This window comes from Cynocephalus volans, chromosome 17 (assembly GCF_027409185.1).
Source record: "Cynocephalus volans isolate mCynVol1 chromosome 17, mCynVol1.pri, whole genome shotgun sequence".
In the NCBI taxonomy this organism is placed as follows: domain Eukaryota; kingdom Metazoa; phylum Chordata; class Mammalia; order Dermoptera; family Cynocephalidae; genus Cynocephalus; species Cynocephalus volans.
Window position 1 is genome coordinate 25,170,060 of NC_084476.1, and position 21,625 is coordinate 25,191,684.

Here is a 21,625-nt window from a genome sequence, read left to right on the forward strand (position 1 = left end):
ATGACTTTTGCTTTTTATAGTGTACACATCTGTATTGTCTGAATTATTTGATAAGAAACATTCTTTTATTACTCGTGTGATTTTGTTAAGTGAATTGGTCCCTCAGGTAGATATATCAGAGCTCATTGGAACCTAAGGTCAGAAGACAAGATTAAAATAAGGTTTGTCTCAGAGCAAAGAAAAGGAAAATCTTTTTTTTTTTTTTTTTTTTTGGATCCTTTATTCCAAATTCTAACTCTCTGTGTGTGATTAAGTAACAGCCATCACTTATCCTAATCACCATGACTTGGCAAACTGCAGTTATCAAGACTGACTGAGTCACAATGATTGGGAAAGAGATCTTGTTTGACCTGACGTGGCTAAATCTTATCCACACCTTCCATTTAATGTCAAGTGAATTAGTATTTGAGGCATTCTGTGTTCCTGGAACTTTATTTCTATAATTCTGACTTATTTTGCAAAGATTTTTCATACTGCAGTTTTGCCAGTTCTTCCAGTATCCAAAAGAAACAGAAGGAGGCATGAAACCCAATACCATTTCTATACATTGAAAATCTATGCCCATAGTGCACATTATGTAAGAACATGTAAAAAAAAAAATCTACCTACACATTAAACACATCACAGTAGTTTCCTGTAGTGGGAGAAGGAGAAGAATAGGGAATGAGGATTTTTTTTTTTAAGGCATATAAATTAATGAGAGACAGAGAATAAAGAGAATTCAGCAGGCCAGTGGTGATAATGTGCCATAAATTCTGATGAGTCCACCCTGAGGTCCAAAATCAAGTATGAACAGTGAAGAAAGTATTCTCACGCAGCGCTGAGTTTTTAGGATCCATCCAAGTTGCTATACGTACATTGAACCCAGTGCTTCTGCTTGCTGCATGTACCCACGGTGTGCATCTGCCACATTTCGCCCGTACACTCTGTTATGGGCTGAATTATGTCTCCCCCTCCCCAATTCATGTGTTAAAGTCTCAACTCCCAGTACCTCAGAATATAACTGTATTTGGAGCTAGGGCCTTTACAGGGGTAATTAATGTTAAATGAGGTCATATCAGTGAGCCCTAATCTATGTGACAGTACAGTCATGCACTGCTTAAGGACATTTCAGTCAACGATGAACCGCATATACAACTGTGGTCCCACAAGGTTATGATGGTTATACCACATAGCCTAGGTTTGTAGGAGGCTATCCCATCTAATTTTAAGTACAATCTATGATGTTCACACAATGACGAAATCACCTAACATCGCCTTCTTAGAACGTATCCCCGTTTAAAGGACACATGGTGTATTTGACGATAGGGCCTTCAAAGAAGTGATTACATTAAACTGAGGCCACTGGGTGGGGTTCTCATCCAATATAACAGGTAACTTTGTGAGAGAGAGAGACACACACACACACACCAGGGATGTGCACACAGAGAGAAAAGGCCATGTGTGGACAGACGCTGCAAGAAGGGAGCCATCAGCAAGCCAAGGATTGTGGCCTCAGTAGAAACCGCACCTATTGACACCTTGATGTTGGACTGTCAGCCTCCAGAACTGTGAGAAAATAAAATTTCTGTTGTTTAAGCCACCCAGCCTGTGGTATTATGTTATGGCAGCCCTAGCAGACTGATATACTCTCTTTCAGAGACACCCAGATTTCTTTCAGCTCTTTTGTTGAAAAGCTTTTGAAGTCAAGAAACAACCTTTACTGCGAAACTGACGATACTGTACAGCTAACATCTGATTATTACTTACAGCTATTGAATGGAGAAAACTAAGAAGTCTGTCTCTCGGAGATCTAAATCTTTCACTCAGCGCCTTGTTAATTGAAAGCCTGGCAAGGAGAAAAGAGGAATCCTATCCCCAATGACACATGATTGGTTTAGGTGACCCAGGCATAGACTCCTCAGCCTTTAATTAGCCAGAGATTAGTTTAGAGACAGTCCAATCAGAGAGAGTTGGCAGACTTTTGCTAGGAATTCTGGGACATGGATATTTTTCTCCTTTTTCTCTTCTTTAGGGTAGTAAAGCTGCTGCAGCCTTTTTGGCACCACGAGGGAAGCAAGCCTTAAGGATTATGCTGATGCCATGAAAAGCAGTGTATAAGGATGAAATAGACAGGTCTTAATTGAGACCAACCCTGAAGACAAGTCTTCTGGATTTTCAGTCACATGAGCCAATAAATCTGCCTTCTTTTGTAAGCCAGTATGAGTCTTCTGTTACTCTCAAGAAAAAAATATCATAAATGATACACGTAGGTGCAAGAGTACAAATGTGAATAAAGTGAGGGCTCAGCCCTTGAGGGGGTGGGGTGTATAAGCTCATTTGCACTCATCAGATGGGCAAAAAGTAAAAGCAGCAATAACATCAGTCCTAATGTGGGCTTTAAGTAACAGGAACTGTCATAGATTGCTGGTAGAAATGTATACTGCTACAATATTTTTGGAAACCAATCTGGCGATATATTAGATTTAACCTTATTGCTGTTTCTTTAGGTCAAAGTGATTGAATATCAACAGTTTCAGTTGATTCAACCAAGTACATTAAAAACATTCATTCTTTGACCCAACAATCTCACTTTTGGGAATCTAGCCTGTAGAAATGAAAGCATTAGAATGTGAAGCTCTTCAAACAAGGATACTTATTGCAGCATCGTTGATAGTGACAAAGTGAAACAAAACTAAAAACAACCTCAACATTGGGGAATAAATTCTTGTACACCCAAACTATAGAACATTACTCACAACTATTTAAGTAATGAGTTATGTCTGTACCTGTTCACTTGGAGAGATGTCTGTGATGTTAAATCAGAGAAAAGGTGCAGAATACTTTCCTTAGAATGATCCCATTTTGGTAAAAAATGGAAAAAACAAAAAACAAAAAGAAAAAAGAACCCCCCCCAAACCCCAAACCTCCTATATGTATATGTATGCATGATTATGGAGAAGAGAGTGAAGGGTAAATACTGCACTGGTAACATCCGCTACCTCAAGGAGCGGGTAAAGGAGGAGATTAAGGGGAAGTTTTTAAAGTTTTTAAAATATCTGCCTTGCTTTTCTATATTACATGACTGACAAGGATTGGGCTAGGGGTTGAGGAGTTATAATTGAATTAGATTCAGTGTGGGGTGCCTGGGACTTAGGGCCAGTGGAGAGGTCAAAAAATTGCTACTGAGAGCTAGGTTTTGTTAAATATTTACCACGCGCCTGTACTAGTCTAAGCACTTGACATTTAATAACTTTCTTTAAATTTTTTTATTTTTTTGGTGGCTGGTGGGTATGAGGATCCGAATCATTGACTTTGGTGTCACAACACCCATTTTATTCCTTAAAAAGACATTTACCCCGTACCAGCCGGCCACCACCAAACAAACAAACAAAACATTTAATTTTCATAATAACTCTAGGGGCTAAGCACTATTCTTATCACCATCTTGCAGATGGGTAAACCGAGGCAAGGAGAAGTTAAGTAACCCCCTCCAAGCTACACCACTAGCAAGTGGACATGCATGCTTGAAACCAGAGGGGTGTAAAACCAGAGACTTCTCTGCTCACAACCCCTGCCTTGACGTCCTCCCCTCGCAGGAGCCCGAGAGGCCCTGCCAAGGGCTTGTCGTTGCAGGGGTGTGATGGGTGGGGTGCCTCTGAGGCGGGAATCTGGGAAGGCTTCACAGAGGAGATGGCCTTTGAGTTGGCTCATGAAAGGTGAGTAGGTATTCAACAGGCAGACCGGGGTCATGCAGGGAGGGGGTCAGCAGCACGCGGGGACAGACTCAGGCCGCGGCTGCTCCGGACCCCTGCCTTGGCCCCTTCCGGCCTGCGAAGCCGGAACTGGTTCTCCCCCAGAGCGTCTTTCCGCTGGGGTCCCAATTAGGACGCGGGGCGCAGGCCGGGCTCCAGGAGGGGCTCTTAGAACTGGGAGCACCCGCAACCCCCTCGCGCGCACACACACACACACACACACCCTACACACGCATTCCTCGGACCCTGATTTTCCGTCCTGACACACACACACACACACACACACACCGCACACACACATTCCTCGGACCCTGATTTTCCGTCCTGCACACACACACACACGCATTCCTCAGACCCTGATTTTCCGTCCTACACACACACACACACACACACACACACACACACACACCGCACACACACATTCCTCGGACCCTGATTTTCCGTCCTGCACACACACACACACGCATTCCTCAGACCCTGATTTTCCGTCCTACACACACACACACACACACACACACCACACACACACACACACACACACACCACGCACACACACACACACACACCGCACACACATTCCTAGGACCCTGATTTTCCGTCCTACACACACACACACACACACACACCGCACACACATTCCTAGGACCCTGATTTTCCGTCCTGCACACACACACACACACACGCATTCCTCAGACCCTGATTTTCCGTCCTACACACACACACACACACACACCCCACACACACATTCCTAGGACCCTGATTTTCCGTCCTGCCGCCTCCTGGGGGCCGGGCCTCCCACACTTGCAAGTCTAGCTCCGCCCCAGAGCCGCCCCGTCCCCCCGGCCCCGCAATAAACCCAGGCCCCGGACGCATGCGCGGCGCACTGGTTGCCGCCGTCGCTGGCTGTGGGACCTCGGACCCCTGTGAGTATCCCCCGCTCCTGTCTTTCCTTTCTCCCTCTCCGTCTTTCCTCCTGCCGGGTTTAGACTACCCTGTTGAGGAGCCTTTGCGTGCAGCCTTCCCTCTTCTGCAGTACAGCCTCTGGGTCTTGCACGTGGAGACTTGGGAGCAGATGTCCCGACGCCTCTCGGTCCCCGCAGATTCTTGGAGAGGTCGGAGACCGGTACTGGAGAGAAGGACAAAGCCTGGCCGCATTTCCAGGGCCCCCATGGCTACTGCACGGGGGCAGGGCCGGGCCAAGGAGCTTGCGAGACTGCAAAACTGGGACAAGTGTGGCAGAAGAGAGAGGGGTGGGAATTCGGGCACGAGCACGGGGCGCGGCGCGGAGGTGGGAGCCCGGGGCGCGCGGGCACCGCACCAGGGCCCCTTCCTCCGGTCGTGGTACCCGCCGGCACCGCGCCTGCCTCTGCCGCCAGACCCCTCCACGGGGCTTCTGGACTTGGGGCGAGTCCACAGTTCCCAGCGGCTGCCTTTTTTGGAAGAGGGACAAGAAAATGTGGAATCTAAAAAAGTCGAACTCAAAGAAGGACAGAGTAGAGTGGCGGTTACCAGAGGCTGGAAAGAGGGAGTGGGGAGTAGTCGGTCAAAGGGTGCAACGTTTCCCGTAGACAGGAGGAATAAGTTTTGAGATCTGTCGCACAGCAGTGACGATAGTCAATAATAATGGATGGTATGTTTTTAAATGACTAGGAATTTCAAATGTCTCACCATGAAAACGATAGGTCAGCGAGGGGATCGATATGTTACTTAGCCTGCTTTAATCATTCCACGTTGTATACATATATCAAAACATACTGTACCCCGTAAATGTGCACGATTATGATTTTTCAATTAAAAATAATATTAATTTAAAAAAGAAAAAGGAACAGCCGGTGTGCGGATTGGTCTGTCCCAGTGTCCCCCCAACTTGCAATGCGTAAGGGTCCTCTCCAGGCTACAAGTGTCCTCTGTCCCCGGCACAGGCCGGGGGACAGAGTGAAATCGCCCGCCGCTGCGGGCTCACTCCTGGGGAGGCGCGGCTCCCAAGTGATGCGGGGGGCTCGGTCCGAGCCGAAGGTCTTGAGCCGAGAGCTCAGGGCAGCCTTTATCATCTCCTCACGGTTTTGCGCGGGGGCAAGTGTAAAACTCAAATCCTTTATTTCCCCGCTGGGGTCAAAGAAAGTTCGCACCTGAAAATGGGGCGGAGCAGCGGCGCCACCCGGTGGTTTTCTGGTGTCCCTAAGGCTGTGTGCCTTAGAACGCGTGGCTCTATGCATCCGAAAGAGGTGCCTGGACTTCTTTCTATTCGGTTATCTGATGCTTTTTCTTGGGATTCGCTTCATGCGAGGTGAGCAACTGGGAATATTGGCACGCCCTGTAGCTATTCAGTGCCCTAGAAAAACTCTAGCAGAGAAGTGGCTGTGAAGAATTCGTGTGTCAAGTTACATTTTTTCCTTGCCTTAAAGGTTTCTTTAAGCCTAGGCTTTCTCATCTGTATACTGGTGTATTAGTCCTTTTCTGTTGCTTATACCAAAATACTTGGAACTGGGTAATTTATAAAGAAAACTACATTTATTGCTAACAGTTTCAGAGGCTGGGATATCCAAAGTCCGGGGAACACATCTGGTCAGGGTCTTGGCGGTGGCGACAGTGACCCAGGGGTCTCACATGGCAGAAAATGGTGGAGCAGAAAGAGACTAACCTCTCATGTACTCTCCTTTTAAAGCCCTCAGAACCATGCCCCTGACCACCATTATTAATCCATTCACTATGGCATGGTCCTACAATCTAATCATCTCTTCAAGGCCCCACCTTTCAATTACCGTAATAGGATTTCCCACCCTCATCAGTTACAGTGGAGATTAAGTTCTGGGAGGACATTCAAGCCAAGGCAATTGGTAATGACAACAATGCCTACCTTACAGGGAAGTTATGAGGATAAAATGAGATAATACATATGAAGTGCTCAGAGCAGCACCAGAAACATAGTAAATACTAAATGAATGTGGTTGGTATTAAATGATAATGATGGGAAGTATTATGGCGGCGCTGTCTGGCCTCAGTGCAATGGCTAGGGAATGGCAAGAATCCAGTCGCTTCATGGCAGTTGACTATATGTTTACTGTGTTCCAGGTGCTTCGAGATGGTTCGTGCTAAGAGCTGGACCCTGAAGAAGCTCTTTGTAGGCAATCCTACTAGTAGTAACTTTGAGTTGAAGACGACTGAGCTCCCACCTTTAAAAAATGGAGGTAAGTCATACTAATAAGATTTCATAGTTGGAAGGGACCGTATCAACCTTTGCTGCATAACAAACTACCCCCAAAGTTTAGTGACTTCAAACAACAATCATTTATTAGTTTATAATTCGGTGGGTTGGCAATTTGGTCTTGGTTAAGCTGGATGGTGGTAGGTCTCATCTGGGCTAAATGGTCAGTTTAGTATGGGCCTCACTCACGTGTCTGGTGACTAGCAGGCTTTCCACTGGGTGCATGCCTCAGCTCTCCTCTATGTGGCCTTTCTACCAGGCTAGCTTAAGCTCTATTCTCTGTTGGTCCCACAGATCTAGAGCAGCAGAAGTTGACAAGCTCCAATGTGCAAGCACTTTTCAAACCTCTACTTGTATCATATTTGCTAATATCTCATTGGTCAGAGCAAGTCACATAGCCAAGCCCAGATTCAAGGGGTAGGAAATAGATTTCTTGATGGGAGGAGTGGCAAAGAGGCCAGCACACAGGAGTGGGAGGGATTTGTGGCCATTTTGCAATCTGCCACAGAGACCTTTTCAGGATTCTCTGTGTTATGCCTCAATGTCATGTTGCAGGATCCCTCTGCTTCCATTGAAAATTGAAACTCACGCCTAAGTGCATTACTCTTTATGGCTTTGACAGACTGTGGGGAGGATGTCCTCTCTGTCCTGGTGAGCCCAGTGACAGTGGGGTAAGCACTGCCCAGCAGCCATGTGCAGAGTTCAGACTATAAGGGGTGACTATAAGGGGTGTTCTCAGGTAGGTAAGCTTTTGAGGGAAGGGGATGCAAAGGGGTAAGCATGGCAAAGCTTTCGGTCCCGTCTAAGTTGTGATGGCCCCACTTGGGTTGAAAATTGCAGAGAATGTGTGCATGATGCTTATGCATATGCAGCCACATATTCTTTAATACTAACTGAAGCTGCTAATGAAAGCCTATGTGAGCCCTGTAACATAATGCTTATAAATGTAGCTCTGGGCAAGTTACTTAACCTAAACTTAAATAAAACAGAAGCAATAATTGTTGAGAACATCAAATGACATAATCCACGTAAAGCATGGAGTAAGTGCTGAGTAAATTATATCATCAGCATCATCGTCATTAACTGGGCTGGGCTAAATGTGAGGATCTTTCTTGTTTCTTCAATAGAAAGCACAGATGAGAGGGTAACCCTTAAGCAGAAATAGTGTCTGTTTATTTAGAGTGTCAAAAACAGCAAAGGCATCAGGACTTTAGTTTCTAATTGCCTGTGGAATGCTTTATTTTGTAGAGGTCCTGCTTGAAGCTTTGTTCCTCACGGTGGATCCTTATATGAGGTAATATTTTCTCCAAAAAATTCTTATGTTGTGTGTTAGATGCTATTTTGAAGCTTTTAAATTATCCAACTGGGGGGCTGACCAGTTAGCTCAATCAGTTAGAGCAAGATATTATAACACCAAGACCAAGGGTTTGGACCCTGTACCAGCCAGCTGCCAGAACAAACAAACAAAATATTTTTAAATGCAAAAAAAAAAAAATTAAATATCCAACTGATTCAAAACACTGCCATTTTCCTTTTGTGTTTCTCCCAGCATAGCAGCACTGATGGGATTCATGGATGCTCATTTTTTATAGGTGAAGGTCTGAGAAGCTTGGTGAGGGAATCACCTTGGTCCTTTTATTTTACAACCATCTCCTATCTGCTGTGCACGGTTTGCCTTTCATTGCTCACCAAAATTGCTTCCAGAAAAAAATTAAAAGAAAGAAAGAAGCCAAAGCCCAATTTGTCCATTTTACTATTAGCAAATAATTTGGATAGAGGAAGATGCTAAGACTAAAATCAACTTTTCTTGCCCTCCATTTACCCGTATTCTTTTAATTCAGGTAGTCTGCACTTGACTCAAATGTGTACTCAGCAAACAAGTCAGGGAGGGGAGGGAATAAAAAGCCTTCACGGGCCACTAAGTCCTTTGTAATCTTTTGCCTAGGTAAATATAGCTGTCATTCTTTTAAATACTTTTTTCATAACTAATTGATAAATATTCAAATTTCAAGTGAAAAATACAGTTTAAAAATGTTGATTAGCATCCCTTTTTGTGTGGCCATTGTTTTGGGTAACGTGTATCCATGTTACCAGACTCGGGTCTGGCTGCCTGCCCCCTTGAAAAGGAAAGCAAAAAAACTCAGAAGTCAAACGGTTGGTGTTAGAAGAGCAGATGTATTCAGCTGAAGGAGATGGTAGGCTATCCCATCTCAAAGATTCACATTTACTGAGGGGTTTTTAAAGGAAGGGTTGAGGGAATGGAATGTGGGAGGTGAAAAGCAGGAGAGCAGGAGATGTGTTATTAGTGGTCCATTTCTATGGGTCAGGTACAGGATCTTGCCAAGTCCTCATCTGGTTTCTGTTCTCATCTCTGCTGTTATCTCAGGACCCTGCAAGATTTTGATTTGTGCTGGTGTACCTGGCTGGTGCCCAAGGTCAGCTTCCAGTCATTTGGCCTTTATCATTTCTCAAAGCTCTACAAGTCTCAAAGAAAAAACTGTTAGCTTTGCAGAGTACTAATTAGCTTCTTGGCCCTGTTTTCCTACTTAGCCAGCAAGATACGAAAGTCAGGGGATGGGAAGAAAGAGTGGAGAGAAAAAATTGTCCTTTTTAAAATCCTCTCCCCCTCTGCAGCCCAGGCAGCTTTAGGTCCCATCGTGGCTTCAGTCCTGTTCACTACAACACCCAGTGGTGCCTGGGTTATATTTTTAAAGTCATTGGTAGAAACTCATCTACAATTGAACATGCTGATAAGATTCTCATGTTCATTCATAGAAAAATACTATCGAGTGATTCTTCCGGGGTCACAGACTACCCCTAGCAGCTTTCCTTCTACATTTCACCTAGTTGCATTGCCTTCTTGCTTCTGGGTTTTATTGCTGCATCTATTTATCCAGTGGATTTCCTTTGGCTTGAAAGGCAAGACAATTTCCCCCAGATGTTCTTGGGTATAAAGAATAGAATTTTTTTTTTTTTTTTCAGAGTGGCGGCCAAAAGATTGAAGGAAGGTGATAGGATGATGGGGCAGCAAGTGGCCAGGTAATTATTTCCATTTGTCCCAATGCTTGGAAAATATGCCTCCCCTTTACCTCCTGCTGGTCACTGTCTCTCTCCAGTGATCCTACAATTTCTTCAAGCTTTGTGGTTCACTCACTGTTTGATCTTAGAAGCAACTTAGGAAATCTGCCCGCTTCCTAACTAATTAGGAGGGAGGGAAGGATGTGAAATTGTCATTTCAGCCTCACTTGGCCATTCTTACTTTTAATTACTAAAAAAATACATATTCATCCAGTTCATGATTATTGTAAAAATCAAATAAAACAAAAACTTTTATCTTGGAAACTGAAAGTTCCCTCATCATCTGAACCTTAAAGAGGACTGTTTTTAGTGTATTATTATTTCAAAAACTGGGCTGGCTGGTTAGCTCAGTTGGTTCGAATGCAGTGTTGATAACACCAAGGTCAAGGGTTCGCATCCTCTCCAGCTGCCAAAAAAACCCCAAAATTGTTCAGTGCACATACCTTTATATATATATATATATATATATATATATATAAAAAGATGTCCATAACATAGTGAGAAAAAGCAATTTGCTGAAGGGCACACAAGCCCACTAAATATATATATTTAATGGGATATATATATATATATATATTATATATATATATATTTTATATATATATATTTAGTGGGCTATATCTATATATCTATATATCTATATATATCTATATATATTTATATATATTTAGTGGGCTTACTATGTTATGGATATCTTTTGTTAACAGTACATAAATATACCACCTACCTTTTAATAGCTGCAAATTATTCCATTGTATTCTGCCATTTAACTAATCTGCTACTGATAACTGTTTCCACTTTTTTCTACTACCAATAATTCTTCAAGGGTCATGTATGTATCTACATGTGTGTGTGTGTTTATCCTTTGCCCACTTAGATGAGTATTGCTTTACATTAAATTCCCAGAAGTATAAATTCTAGGTCAAAGGATGTATTAGTCCATTTTTGTGTTGCTGTAGCAGAATACCTGAAACTGGGTAATTTATGAAGAAAAGAGGTTTATTTGGCTTACAATTCTGGGACAGCTGCATCTGGCGTGGGTCTCAGGCTGCTTCTACTCATGGTGGAAAATGGCAGGGCAGCCCGTGGGTGAAAGGAGACCACATGATGAGAGGAAGCAAGAAAGAGAGGGAGGGGAGGTGCTGTGCTTCTTTTAACAACCAGCTCTTTAGGAAACTAATAGAGTGAGAGTTCACTCACTACCACACACACACACACACACACACACACACACACACACACACACACACACCTAATTGAGAATTCACTCACTACCACACACACACGTGCACACACACAGGCGCACACACACACACACAACCAATAGAGTGAGAATTCACTCACTACCACACGCGCGTGCGCACACACACACACAACTAACTGAGAATTCACTCACTACCACACACGCGTGCACACACACAGACACACACACACACACAACTAATAGAGTGAGAATTCACTCACTACCACACACACACACGTGCATGCACACACACACACACACACACACACACCTAATTGAGAATTCACTCACTACCACACACACACGTGCACACACACAGGCGCACACACACACACACAACCAATAGAGTGAGAATTCACTCACTACCACATGTGCGTGCGCACACACACACACAACTAACTGAGAATTCACTCACTACCACACACGCGTGCACAGACACAGACACACACACACACACACACAACTAATAGAGTGAGAATTCACTCACTACCACACACACACACACGTGCATGCACACACACACACATACACACACACACACACACACACACACACACACACACACACGGAGTGCATCAATCTATTCATGAGGATCTGCCCCTCATGACCCAAACATTTCCCAATACTGCCACATTGGGGATCAGATTTCAACATGGGCTTTAGGGACAACATATCCAAACTACATCAAAGAAGATGCATATTTTAAATTTGAAAATATGATGACAAATTTCTCTTCAAAAAGGCTGTATGTATACTTGGACTCCCACCAAGAGTACTAAAGAATCTGTTTCCCCCTATACCTATCCCATTGTTTACCATCATTCTTAGAAATCTGAGATGAATGTATTGATACTCCCTGCTTAGTTTAGTTTGCATTTCTTTCATTGTTAGTGAGGTTGACTTTTTTTTTTTTTTTAAAGATGACTGGTAAGGGGATCTTAACCCTTGACTTGGTGTTATCAGCACCACGCTCAGCCAGTGAGCGAACCAGCCATCCCTGTATGGGATCCGAACCCGTGGCCTTGGTGTTATCAGCACTGCACTCTCCCGAGTGAGCCACAGGCCGGCCCTGGGTTGACTTTCTTTTTGTAAGTTAATTATCAATTTTCTTTTGTGAATTATCTATTTATGTCTTTTGCCCTTTTCCTTTACGTCTTTTCATCCGTTATATTGATTCATAAAAGCTTCTTATACTTTAGAGATACTAGTATTGCAGATATTTGGGTGTTTTTTTAATCTTTATCTTTCTCCTGTGTGCAGTCACAGTTTAAAATTTTCATGTGATAAAATTAAAAATATTTGTCATTATGGCTTTTTGTTGTTTTTTTTTTAAAGATGACCGGCAAGGGGATCTTAACCCTTGACTTGGTGTTGTCAGCACCACACTCACCCAGTGAGCTAACCGGCCATCCCTATATGGGATCTGAACCCGTGGCCTTGGTGTTATCAGCAGCACACTCTCCCAAGTGAGCCACGGGCCGGCCCCGGCTTTTTGGTTTTATCTCATGCTTAGAAAGGCTTTCTTGCCTCCAAAATTGCTAAAATATTTATTCATGTTTTCTTCTGTATTTTATTTTATTTTATTTTTTTAAATTTTTTTATTTTTATTTTTTTGTAGTAAGCAGATAATTTTATTTCAACACACATTTATGTCTTCATTCAATAAACCTTTTTTTTTTTAATTAATTTATTTTTTTAAAAATTTTATTTTGTCGATATACATTGTAGCTGATTAATGCTCCCCTTCTTCTGTATTTTATAGTTTAATTTTTTACATTTAAATTTTTTACTTATTTACTTTCTATACTGGAATAAGGAGTGAGGTATTTATGTCTGAATTACTAGATTTCATTTGTTGAAATCTTATTTGGATTTTTATTGGGATTTCAATGGCCATATATATTCATTTAAAAGAAACTGGCATTTAATAATTTTTCTCTCAAAACACAAGGTTTACCTCTCCATTTATCCACTTTTGTCTTATTAACAGTTTTCTCCATATAGGTCTTAGGCTTCTTGCTAACAATCAAAGAAATGAACGTGTATTTGTGTCTGCTGAACTGGCAAAGATTTTTAAAAATATAATACCCAGTGATGGAGATATGATATACTCATACATTAATGGTGGAAGTACACCTTCTAGAAAGGGATTTGGCAATATGCAGCAAGAGTTATAAATGTTTTAATACTTTTTGACCTAGTGATTCCATTTATAGAAATATTATCTACAGCTTCGTAACACCAAGGTCAAGGGTTTGGTTTCCTGTACCAGCCAGCTGCCAAAAAAAAAAAGAAAAAAAGAAAAGAAAAATAAACACTGTCTAAGGAAATAATAAATTCGTATTTATGATTATTAGTTAAAATGTAATTTACATTAGGAAGAATACTGGAAATAACATAATAATGGGGGAATAATTAAATTCATTATAGTTTTTGAAGGATTCTTACTCAAAATGGAAAAAAGTGTAAATTACACAAAGTATAATGAAAGAAAAATTAGGTTACAAAACATATAACGTTACTTCATTATGTAAGTACATATAATAAAAGGGTGCTTCAAAAAGTCCATGGAAAAATAGAATTGAAAGAGAATACAAATCTTTCCATGAACTTTTGAAGTACCCTCATATACATTTTAAAATATATCATTAAGATTGCCATCAAATACCGCAAATATTAGTAGCTATCTTTGTATTGTGGGATTAGAACTGTTTTTTTTTTATTATACACGTTTTAAACTTTCTAGAATAAACGGGTTATATCACTTTATGATCTGTGGGGAAGACAATACAGAAGGGTAAGAGTAGGAGAAGATGAGACAAAGGGAATCAGTAAATGGGACAGAACAGGGGAGCTTGGATGGGGAAGGCAAAAAACCAGCAGAGATCAGTTTCCTGGAAACCCGTGGGGGAAGAGTTCTGGGTGGCCTACAGTGTCGAACAGAGTACAAAGGTAGAATCGGATAATGATTAAAGAATATCCAGTGGATCTTGCAATCAGGAGGTGGTTATGACCTTAGTGCCACGGTGGGGGTGGCAGGCAGGTTGCAGCGTGTTCCCTGCCGAGTGAATGGGAAGGGAAGAAGTTCCGCTGTAAAGGGAGGAGGAGAAGGGAGGAGGAGGGGAGAGGACAGGATTACAGAATGGCAGACCTGAGGGTGCTTGTGTGAAAAGGGACAGGGGAGAGGGGGGCTAAACGATAGAGGGAGGCCACTGAAGAAGCGACGAGGCTCATGCCCAAGGCACGTTGAGGCAGAGGACGGAGGTCTCTTGCTTAAAAAGAAGAGAAGCGAGTGAGAGCAGAGTCTGACACCAGACCGGTAGGGAGGGTTCTTTTCTCTGACGGCCCCGATCCAATGGCTCAGAATTAAGATGGAGAGATGGGGTAGGGTATCCGTCATGGGATATCAGCCTCGGTGCCCTTTTGTGGACACTAACCACATGGCATCCCGACTCCCTTGAAAGGGAAGAGTGTCACATGCTTCCTGTGCTTTATCTTTCAGAGTTGTGGAAAGTAAAAACTCAGCCTTTCCGACAGGAAGTATTGTACTGGCTTTTCCAGGCTGGACAACGCACTCCATTTCTGACGGGAAAGAACTGGAAAAGCTGCCTGCAGAGTGGCCAGATACGTTACCACTGTCTGTGGCTCTGGGGACAGTTGGGATGCCAGGGTGAGTTTCGTGGGTACATTTCACCTGTTTGAATGCCTGTCACTCTGGTTTTCCAAAATGGTTTGGCCGACAAGGAGAGACTTGAGGCATTATAGGCTCAGGGGCTTATTAGAGGGGATGGTAGGACTCAGAAGGGAAGATCAACCTAAGTGTCCGTCAACGGATGAATGGATTTTTTTTTTTAAAAAGTGGTATATATACACAATGGAATAGTATTGAGCCTTAAAAAAGAAGGAAATCCTGTGTTTGTGACAACATGGATGAACGTGGAGAACATTACGGTGGGTAAAATAAGCCTGGCATAGAAAAACAAATACCACATGATCTCACTTTTATGTGGAATCTAAAAGCTGAACTCATAGAAGCAGAGAGTAGAGTGACGGTTACTGGGAACTCATGACATGGAGGGGACCTGGGAGTGTTGGTCAAAGGATACAAAATGTCAGATAGGACGAATAAGTGCAAGAGTTGTATTGTACCAGATGGTTGTTATAGTAAATAACAATATATTGTATACTTGAAAATTGCTAAGACGGTAGATTTTGAGTGTTCACACTACAAAAATGATAACTACTAAGGTAACACATATGTTAATTAGCTCATTGTAACCATTCCACAATGTATACATACTTCAAAAAAATATATTGTACCTGATAAACATATATATACAATTTTTATTTGTTGATTAAAAATAAGTAAATCGAAAGGAAGAATGGTGGGCTAGAGTTAGCCTAGGGCTGAAAGAAAGGGGTAAAATCAGGTCAGAGGCCCTCAGGTACAAAGAGAAAGAGACAGTGAGAAGCAGCACAGGCCATGTTCCCTCCCAAGCAGCAGGCAAGTAGTAACAAAGGAACCAGCTTCTCCTGTCCCTGGAGGCTCTTGGCTTCCCTCGTCACTCTTTTTTTTTTGGTGGCTGGCCAGGGATCCAAGCCCACGACCTTAGTTTTATAAGGGTGCACTCTTACCAACTGTGCTAACTGGCCAGCCACCTCAGCACTCATTTCTGCCTTCACTTCAGAGTTAGACGGAAGGAGAGTTCAGTCTGCCTTGCCTTCCTGTACTGTCTCTCCTTCTTCACCTTTCTCTGTACACATCTGAGCTTCCTGAGGAGTAAGGTGATCTGAAGTTTAAATATTGAGATGAATCATAAGTGTGGTTGTACAGTCACTGAGCTTGGTACACATTTAAAACATTCAAGCTTCTCATGGCCTTATCACTCAGGAAGGCTCTGGTCAGTTCATCCTGTACTCTCCAGTTCCCAACTGAACTTTAGACTTCAAGTTTCCTCTTATGCCCTGGAGAAGCAAGGTCATTGCCTTTGGGGTCCCTAAAACTTTCCAAGCCTGGAATGTATTTCCTCTGTCTAAGTTGTGTAATCTTTTTTTTTTTTTCCTTCGTTCTTTCTTCCTATCCTCCTTCCCTCTTCCTTTTTTATACTTTGAAGGACTTCTGAAGAATGAAATGGCAATACATAACTGCAAATGATCAGCCTCTAATGAAAACAACTCCCATACACCCCAAGTTCATAAGCCACTTAGAATTTGATCACCTCAGAATTGCCACTGCCAAGAGACATTATTATTGTGAAATTAGAAGGTGCTTAATATCTTCCTATGTTCAACTAGTGGACACTAAACAGATTCACAGCACTTCCTGGTCTTGGCTGCCTGCCCTGCACCTTGTGCTGGTGAGGGGACTTCTTTTCACCTTGTTACTCACCCATGCCTCTCCCTGGATTGTGACTCAGATATGAGAGAGTAGAGATGAAGGGAGACATGAGGAATCCTGAGAGCAAGTCTCCTGTGACTTAGTTGGGGAGATAGTTATTTGTAAAATATTAGGAGATCCTGACTAATAAAAGAGAAGGTAATTTATTCATTCATGTATATTTCTGCTTCATCTGTTCCAAGTCCCTAAGGAATGCACCTTTTACTCTAAATAATCAGCTTTATACCAATGGTTCTCAATGACTGTGGGGGAAGAATTGTGCCATGCCTGTTTCTAAGCATCCTCTAGCAACACATCACCCATTCTTTGAGACTTCCTGCCATTACGAGTCACTTACCAATGGAATGGGCCACCTTTCAAGAATGCTGGGACTTCTGCTATAGACTGTAAAAGAAGTTGGACTTCAGGTCTGGCCAGTTAGCTCAGCTGGTTAGAGTGCAGTGTTATAACACGAAGGTCAAGGGTTCAGATCCCTGTACTGGCCTGCTGCCAAAAAAAAAAAAGCAAGTTGAACTTTGAAATCTAACGTGACTTTCAGCAACCCAGGTTTCACAGGTTTAACATTGGCCCAAAGAATTGCATCATATCGTTCAATTAAGTTGGAGGAGCTCACGTGTTTTGCTCTCCAAGCTGTTGATTTTACTAAGTTCCCATAGTCCAATAGGATTTCTGTACTGTTGGCTTCTTAATCTTATCTCCATTTTATTTTTAAAAGGAGGTAATGTTTGGGAAAGGCCTTGTGTATCTTAGGTCAATATGTCTAATTGAAAGCGGAAATACTTAGAAGGTAAATGTGGGTTGTTGTGGATAGAATAACAAAATCAGAAAATGTACACTCTCTCTCACTCAGGGTTAGGCTACCCTGCCTAAAGAACTCTGGTATCATCATTCATTAAGGCAGTCATTCTCAGCTGCTAGCATTCATAAGAATCACCTAGATACTTATTAAAATTCAGATTTCCATGTCCCAGTCTTTCTGAATCGGTGGATCTAGGGTGAGGCTTGAGAATCTAATTTTTTAACAAACCCTCCATCTGACTCTAAGGCAGGTGGTGCTGCATCCATCTTTCAAAAAACAGCAGGATAAGGGAGTATTATGTATTTGGATCCTCAGAACAAGTACTGCCTGTGTCTGTTACTGACTTCCCTTCAATGCCCAACTCTCATGGGCTCCAACTATAGTCAGAGGCTGAGTGAACTGAAGTTATGTTTTACATAGAAATAACTTTACATGAATTTGTCTGAAAAGTTTGCAAGTGGCTTAACAATCACCATAATGTGTAGAGGATTCTTAAAGCAAATGTACTTCACAGGGCTTGGTTTTCCACAGCCTTGCAGTTTCCAATATTGACCTTGCAAAGGACAGGAAATTTTCCTCAGGCTATAAAGTCTCTGGTGTAAGATAAAGATTTGTAACACAGCAAGGTTGCTGGCTCAAAGACAGACTAGTTACTGACTGATATGTATAGATACTGGGAAGCTGCTGGAAGGAGAAGGAGTGTTTGCTAAGATCAAGTTTTTGTTAATGGATCACTTAATTGCCTTACTGGAATGTCATCTGACTTGTTTCACTGAAAGTTATGAGCCTATATTGTTAAACTGTAACCCCACCTATGTCTCTTGCTGTGACTTCCTGGGCTGAAGAATAAATGCAGGAAGAAAACCCCAGTTCGGGGTTAATTTCCCAAGGAAGGGATGCCTCTTGCTTGAGGGTTCCAGGGAAGTTAGCCACTTCACGGCTTCTCACTGCTCAGAAGAGGTAGGGTTTGAGTAATCCTTTGTGGCTCTGTCATGCAAGGGAAGTGGGGTGACAAATACGTGGGGGGCAAAGCAACAATAATGGTTATAGGTTTCATTGGCTTAGACTCAGAGATGCAAAAATGTAACTTCAAATTTTCATCCTATTGAGCTTCATTTCTATCTCAAGCCCTCATTTTAGTTGGTATAGTAAAAAATAACCACAGTTAAATTCAGTGACTTCTCACATCATTTCAGGTTTAAAACTCAGGATTTTCTTTTTCTTCTCCCTAGGATTGATGCAAAGCTCCAAGGGCTAATACAAGTTCACTGTTGGTAGATGGGGGACAACACTTCTTGATCTTGATCTCTATTGGTCTTATGCTGGTCTCCTGCTCAGAGTGTAACTTTCCCCATTGAGTCTTCAACCACATCCCCTTCCAAGCTGGCAGTCCACTGAGCTATGGTGGTGTCTTCACCCAATTGGTCCCCTTTAGTACTGGCTGTGCTGCATATTTATAGGCCCAGTAGTTCTTTCCCTGCAAGGTGACTTTGACATCCCACTTAGGGTAATAAAAGGAAATTTCGGAATTTCTTCCATACTGCCTTGGAGCCATAGAAAACCCAAGAAGCTCTCTCTAACTCTCTCATGCCCGGCCATATCATAGCATTATATCTACCCTGTGGCTATGGCACCGTGATAATGTGGAGGCTTTCTCCATGAGGCTCATTGTCTCCCTAGGACTTCCATGAGAATGAGGCACAAGCTCTCTATTCTTGGGTCCCCAAAACTTAAGAGGGATCTATCTTATTTTACCCCTGAGACTTGACCTGGGCATGCACAGGATGCAGCCCCTTTCCAGCCAACTCTCCATTTCCTCTCTAGTTCACATCTTCTTTATTCCTATCTGTGAGTAGAGAAGGAGGAGGTGGGCCAATAATGGCTGGAAATATTCATTTCCTATATTGTTTATCTTTCACTTAGACCCATGGCACTGGGCTGCTGAGAAGGCCTTTAAGGTATATATGACTGAGTTATAGGGAAAAGAAACAAATCTATTCACATATCCTTGATTTTCTTCCCTTAGCCTAACTGCCTACTTTGGCCTGCTTGACATCTGTGGTGTAAAGGGTGGAGAAACAGTGATGGTTAATGCAGCAGCAGGAGCAGTGGGCTCTGTCGTGGGGCAGATAGCTAAGCTCAAGGTAAGTGTCTTCCTCCAGTGACGCACATTCATTCAAGATGCACAGTTTGCATTGGCAAGGTTGCAGACCTTCTCCGGTCACAGGGAGCTTACAATCTAGTGGATCTTGTTTAGAAGTTGGAGGTTGAGAAATGGGGGGAATAGGGAAAACGGTGTAGCAAAGATACACTAAGCATTGTTATTTGATAAACTAAACATTGCAGGTATCAAGTCAGGAATGGCCTATGTCTATAGTAGTGAGTTTGTAGGAAGTAACTATTTTCATAGGTTTTGCTGAACATTCTTTCACTACTGCTTCATCTCCTTTTTTCATACTTGCCCCCAGAAATAGAAGGAGGAACTTGAGATTAGCCAACCAAGAGTCATTGTCTTCATGGCTCCATTCCAAAGTCTGTTGCACTAGAAAGTGATGGGCAGTCAGCCCAGAGCCGTAGGGCCATGGCTTAGGAACTGACTCCTGGGAGGTACCCAGGGCACAGAAATGTTGGCTCTGATTTGGGCAGATATCTGCTCAAGGGACCCAATCTGATGGTGGATGTACAGGGCAGCAGGCAGCTCAGACACAGTCAGGGTTTCTCATCACATAGTGGGAATGTTCCAAGTTGACCAGGCTTGGCTGATCCTTTATCAGAGGCTGGGATGCAGGATTCAGGACCTAGTTCCTAGGGGACAAGTTAGGTGGAATACAGATAAGTACAGGGCTATATCTCCAGTACTAATGGGAGCCTGGAATACAAATATGAGGCTACCATTGAGACTGAAGAAATAATTTATTTAAATAAGTTAAATAAATAGGAATAAATGTAGAATTTTACAAATCCCATTTTAGCATTCATCATATTAACTTTGTAGTTAACAAATTATATTTGTTTTCCAATGTGAAACCATTCTAGCATTCCTGGAATAAGCTTTATTTACATATGGTATATTATAGATTTACACTTTTGGAATTGACTTGATAACATTTTAAGTATGATTTTTATGTCTATAGTCATAGGTGAGTTGGTTTAAAGTTTTCTTTTGTTCTGAACTTATCAATGTTTAGCTAAACTTAGTTTATGCGAGACTTACAAAATGAATTAGGAATATTTCTGATATTTCAATTCCAAATGTTTTTTTATTACAAATCTCTTACAAGAGATTTTTTTATTCCAAAAATTTGGTAGTACTATCCCTTAAACTTATTCTTTCATATTGAACTTTTCTGTTCATTTTCTGTATATTTTGTGTAAACAGCAGATAGCTGCATTTTATTTTTACCCCATCTGAAAGTCTCAGTGTTTTAATAGGTAAATTTAAGCCATTCATATTAATCATCATAACTGGAATGTTTAGTCATATTTATACCATCTTATTTTGTTTTCTGTTTATTGTTTCTATTTCTGTATTATTTTCTTTGTTCTTTTTCTTCTGATTACTTAGAATCCAACTTTTATTTATATTCTGCTAGTGTTTACCTTTTTCTCCAATTATTTAAAATCTGTTATTCTGCTAGTGTTCATATACATGTTTTGTGTACAACAAACATATATATCTGCATATGAAATATGTGTATGAACTTCTGATATAATTTTACACCTTTATTCTACCCCCATATCCTAGATTTTGTTTAATTTGTTTAAATTTTATATTATTATTAAAATTTTTGGTTATGACATCTGAAATACCTTTTAATTTTGCTGGGGATAGGTTTTCAAGGATCTAATCCCTTTACCTCAGAACTCTGTAAAATTACCCCATTTTTTTCAACTTCCATTTAATGTTGCAAGTGAGACCTTCAAAACCAATCCGATTCCTTTGTAGGTAACTAGATTTTTCCTTTAGATGCTTGTAAGCATTTCTTATTGTTCTTTGAATTTAGAAATATCGCCAGAAAATGTCTATATGTGACTTTGCTGGTTTGTTTAATCCTGCCTGGAAGTTAGTTAGCCATTATAATCTGAAGACCAAAGTTCTCCTTCAAATGAAGAAAAGTTTTCCTCTGTGAGTTATTTAATTATTGCTTTTTCATCTGCTCTGTTTTCT

At 41.8% G+C, this 21,625-nt stretch overlaps 1 protein-coding gene across 1 annotated transcript in view; it reads left to right on the forward strand.

Annotated features, from left to right (window-relative positions):
* The first annotated feature begins 4,604 nt into the window (after positions 1 to 4,604).
* The window catches only part of PTGR1 (prostaglandin reductase 1), a 31,762-nt gene continuing 14,741 nt past the window's right edge, over positions 4,605 to 21,625 (forward strand). Inside the window, exons 1-6 of the mRNA XM_063082340.1 lie at positions 4,605 to 4,657; positions 6,807 to 6,922; positions 8,188 to 8,233; positions 9,922 to 9,978; positions 14,763 to 14,930; positions 19,484 to 19,601. Coding sequence (XP_062938410.1) covers positions 6,817 to 6,922; positions 8,188 to 8,233; positions 9,922 to 9,978; positions 14,763 to 14,930; positions 19,484 to 19,601 — 495 coding nt within the window. The 5' untranslated portion in view covers positions 4,605 to 4,657; positions 6,807 to 6,816. The remainder of the gene's footprint in view (positions 4,658 to 6,806; positions 6,923 to 8,187; positions 8,234 to 9,921; positions 9,979 to 14,762; positions 14,931 to 19,483; positions 19,602 to 21,625) is intronic.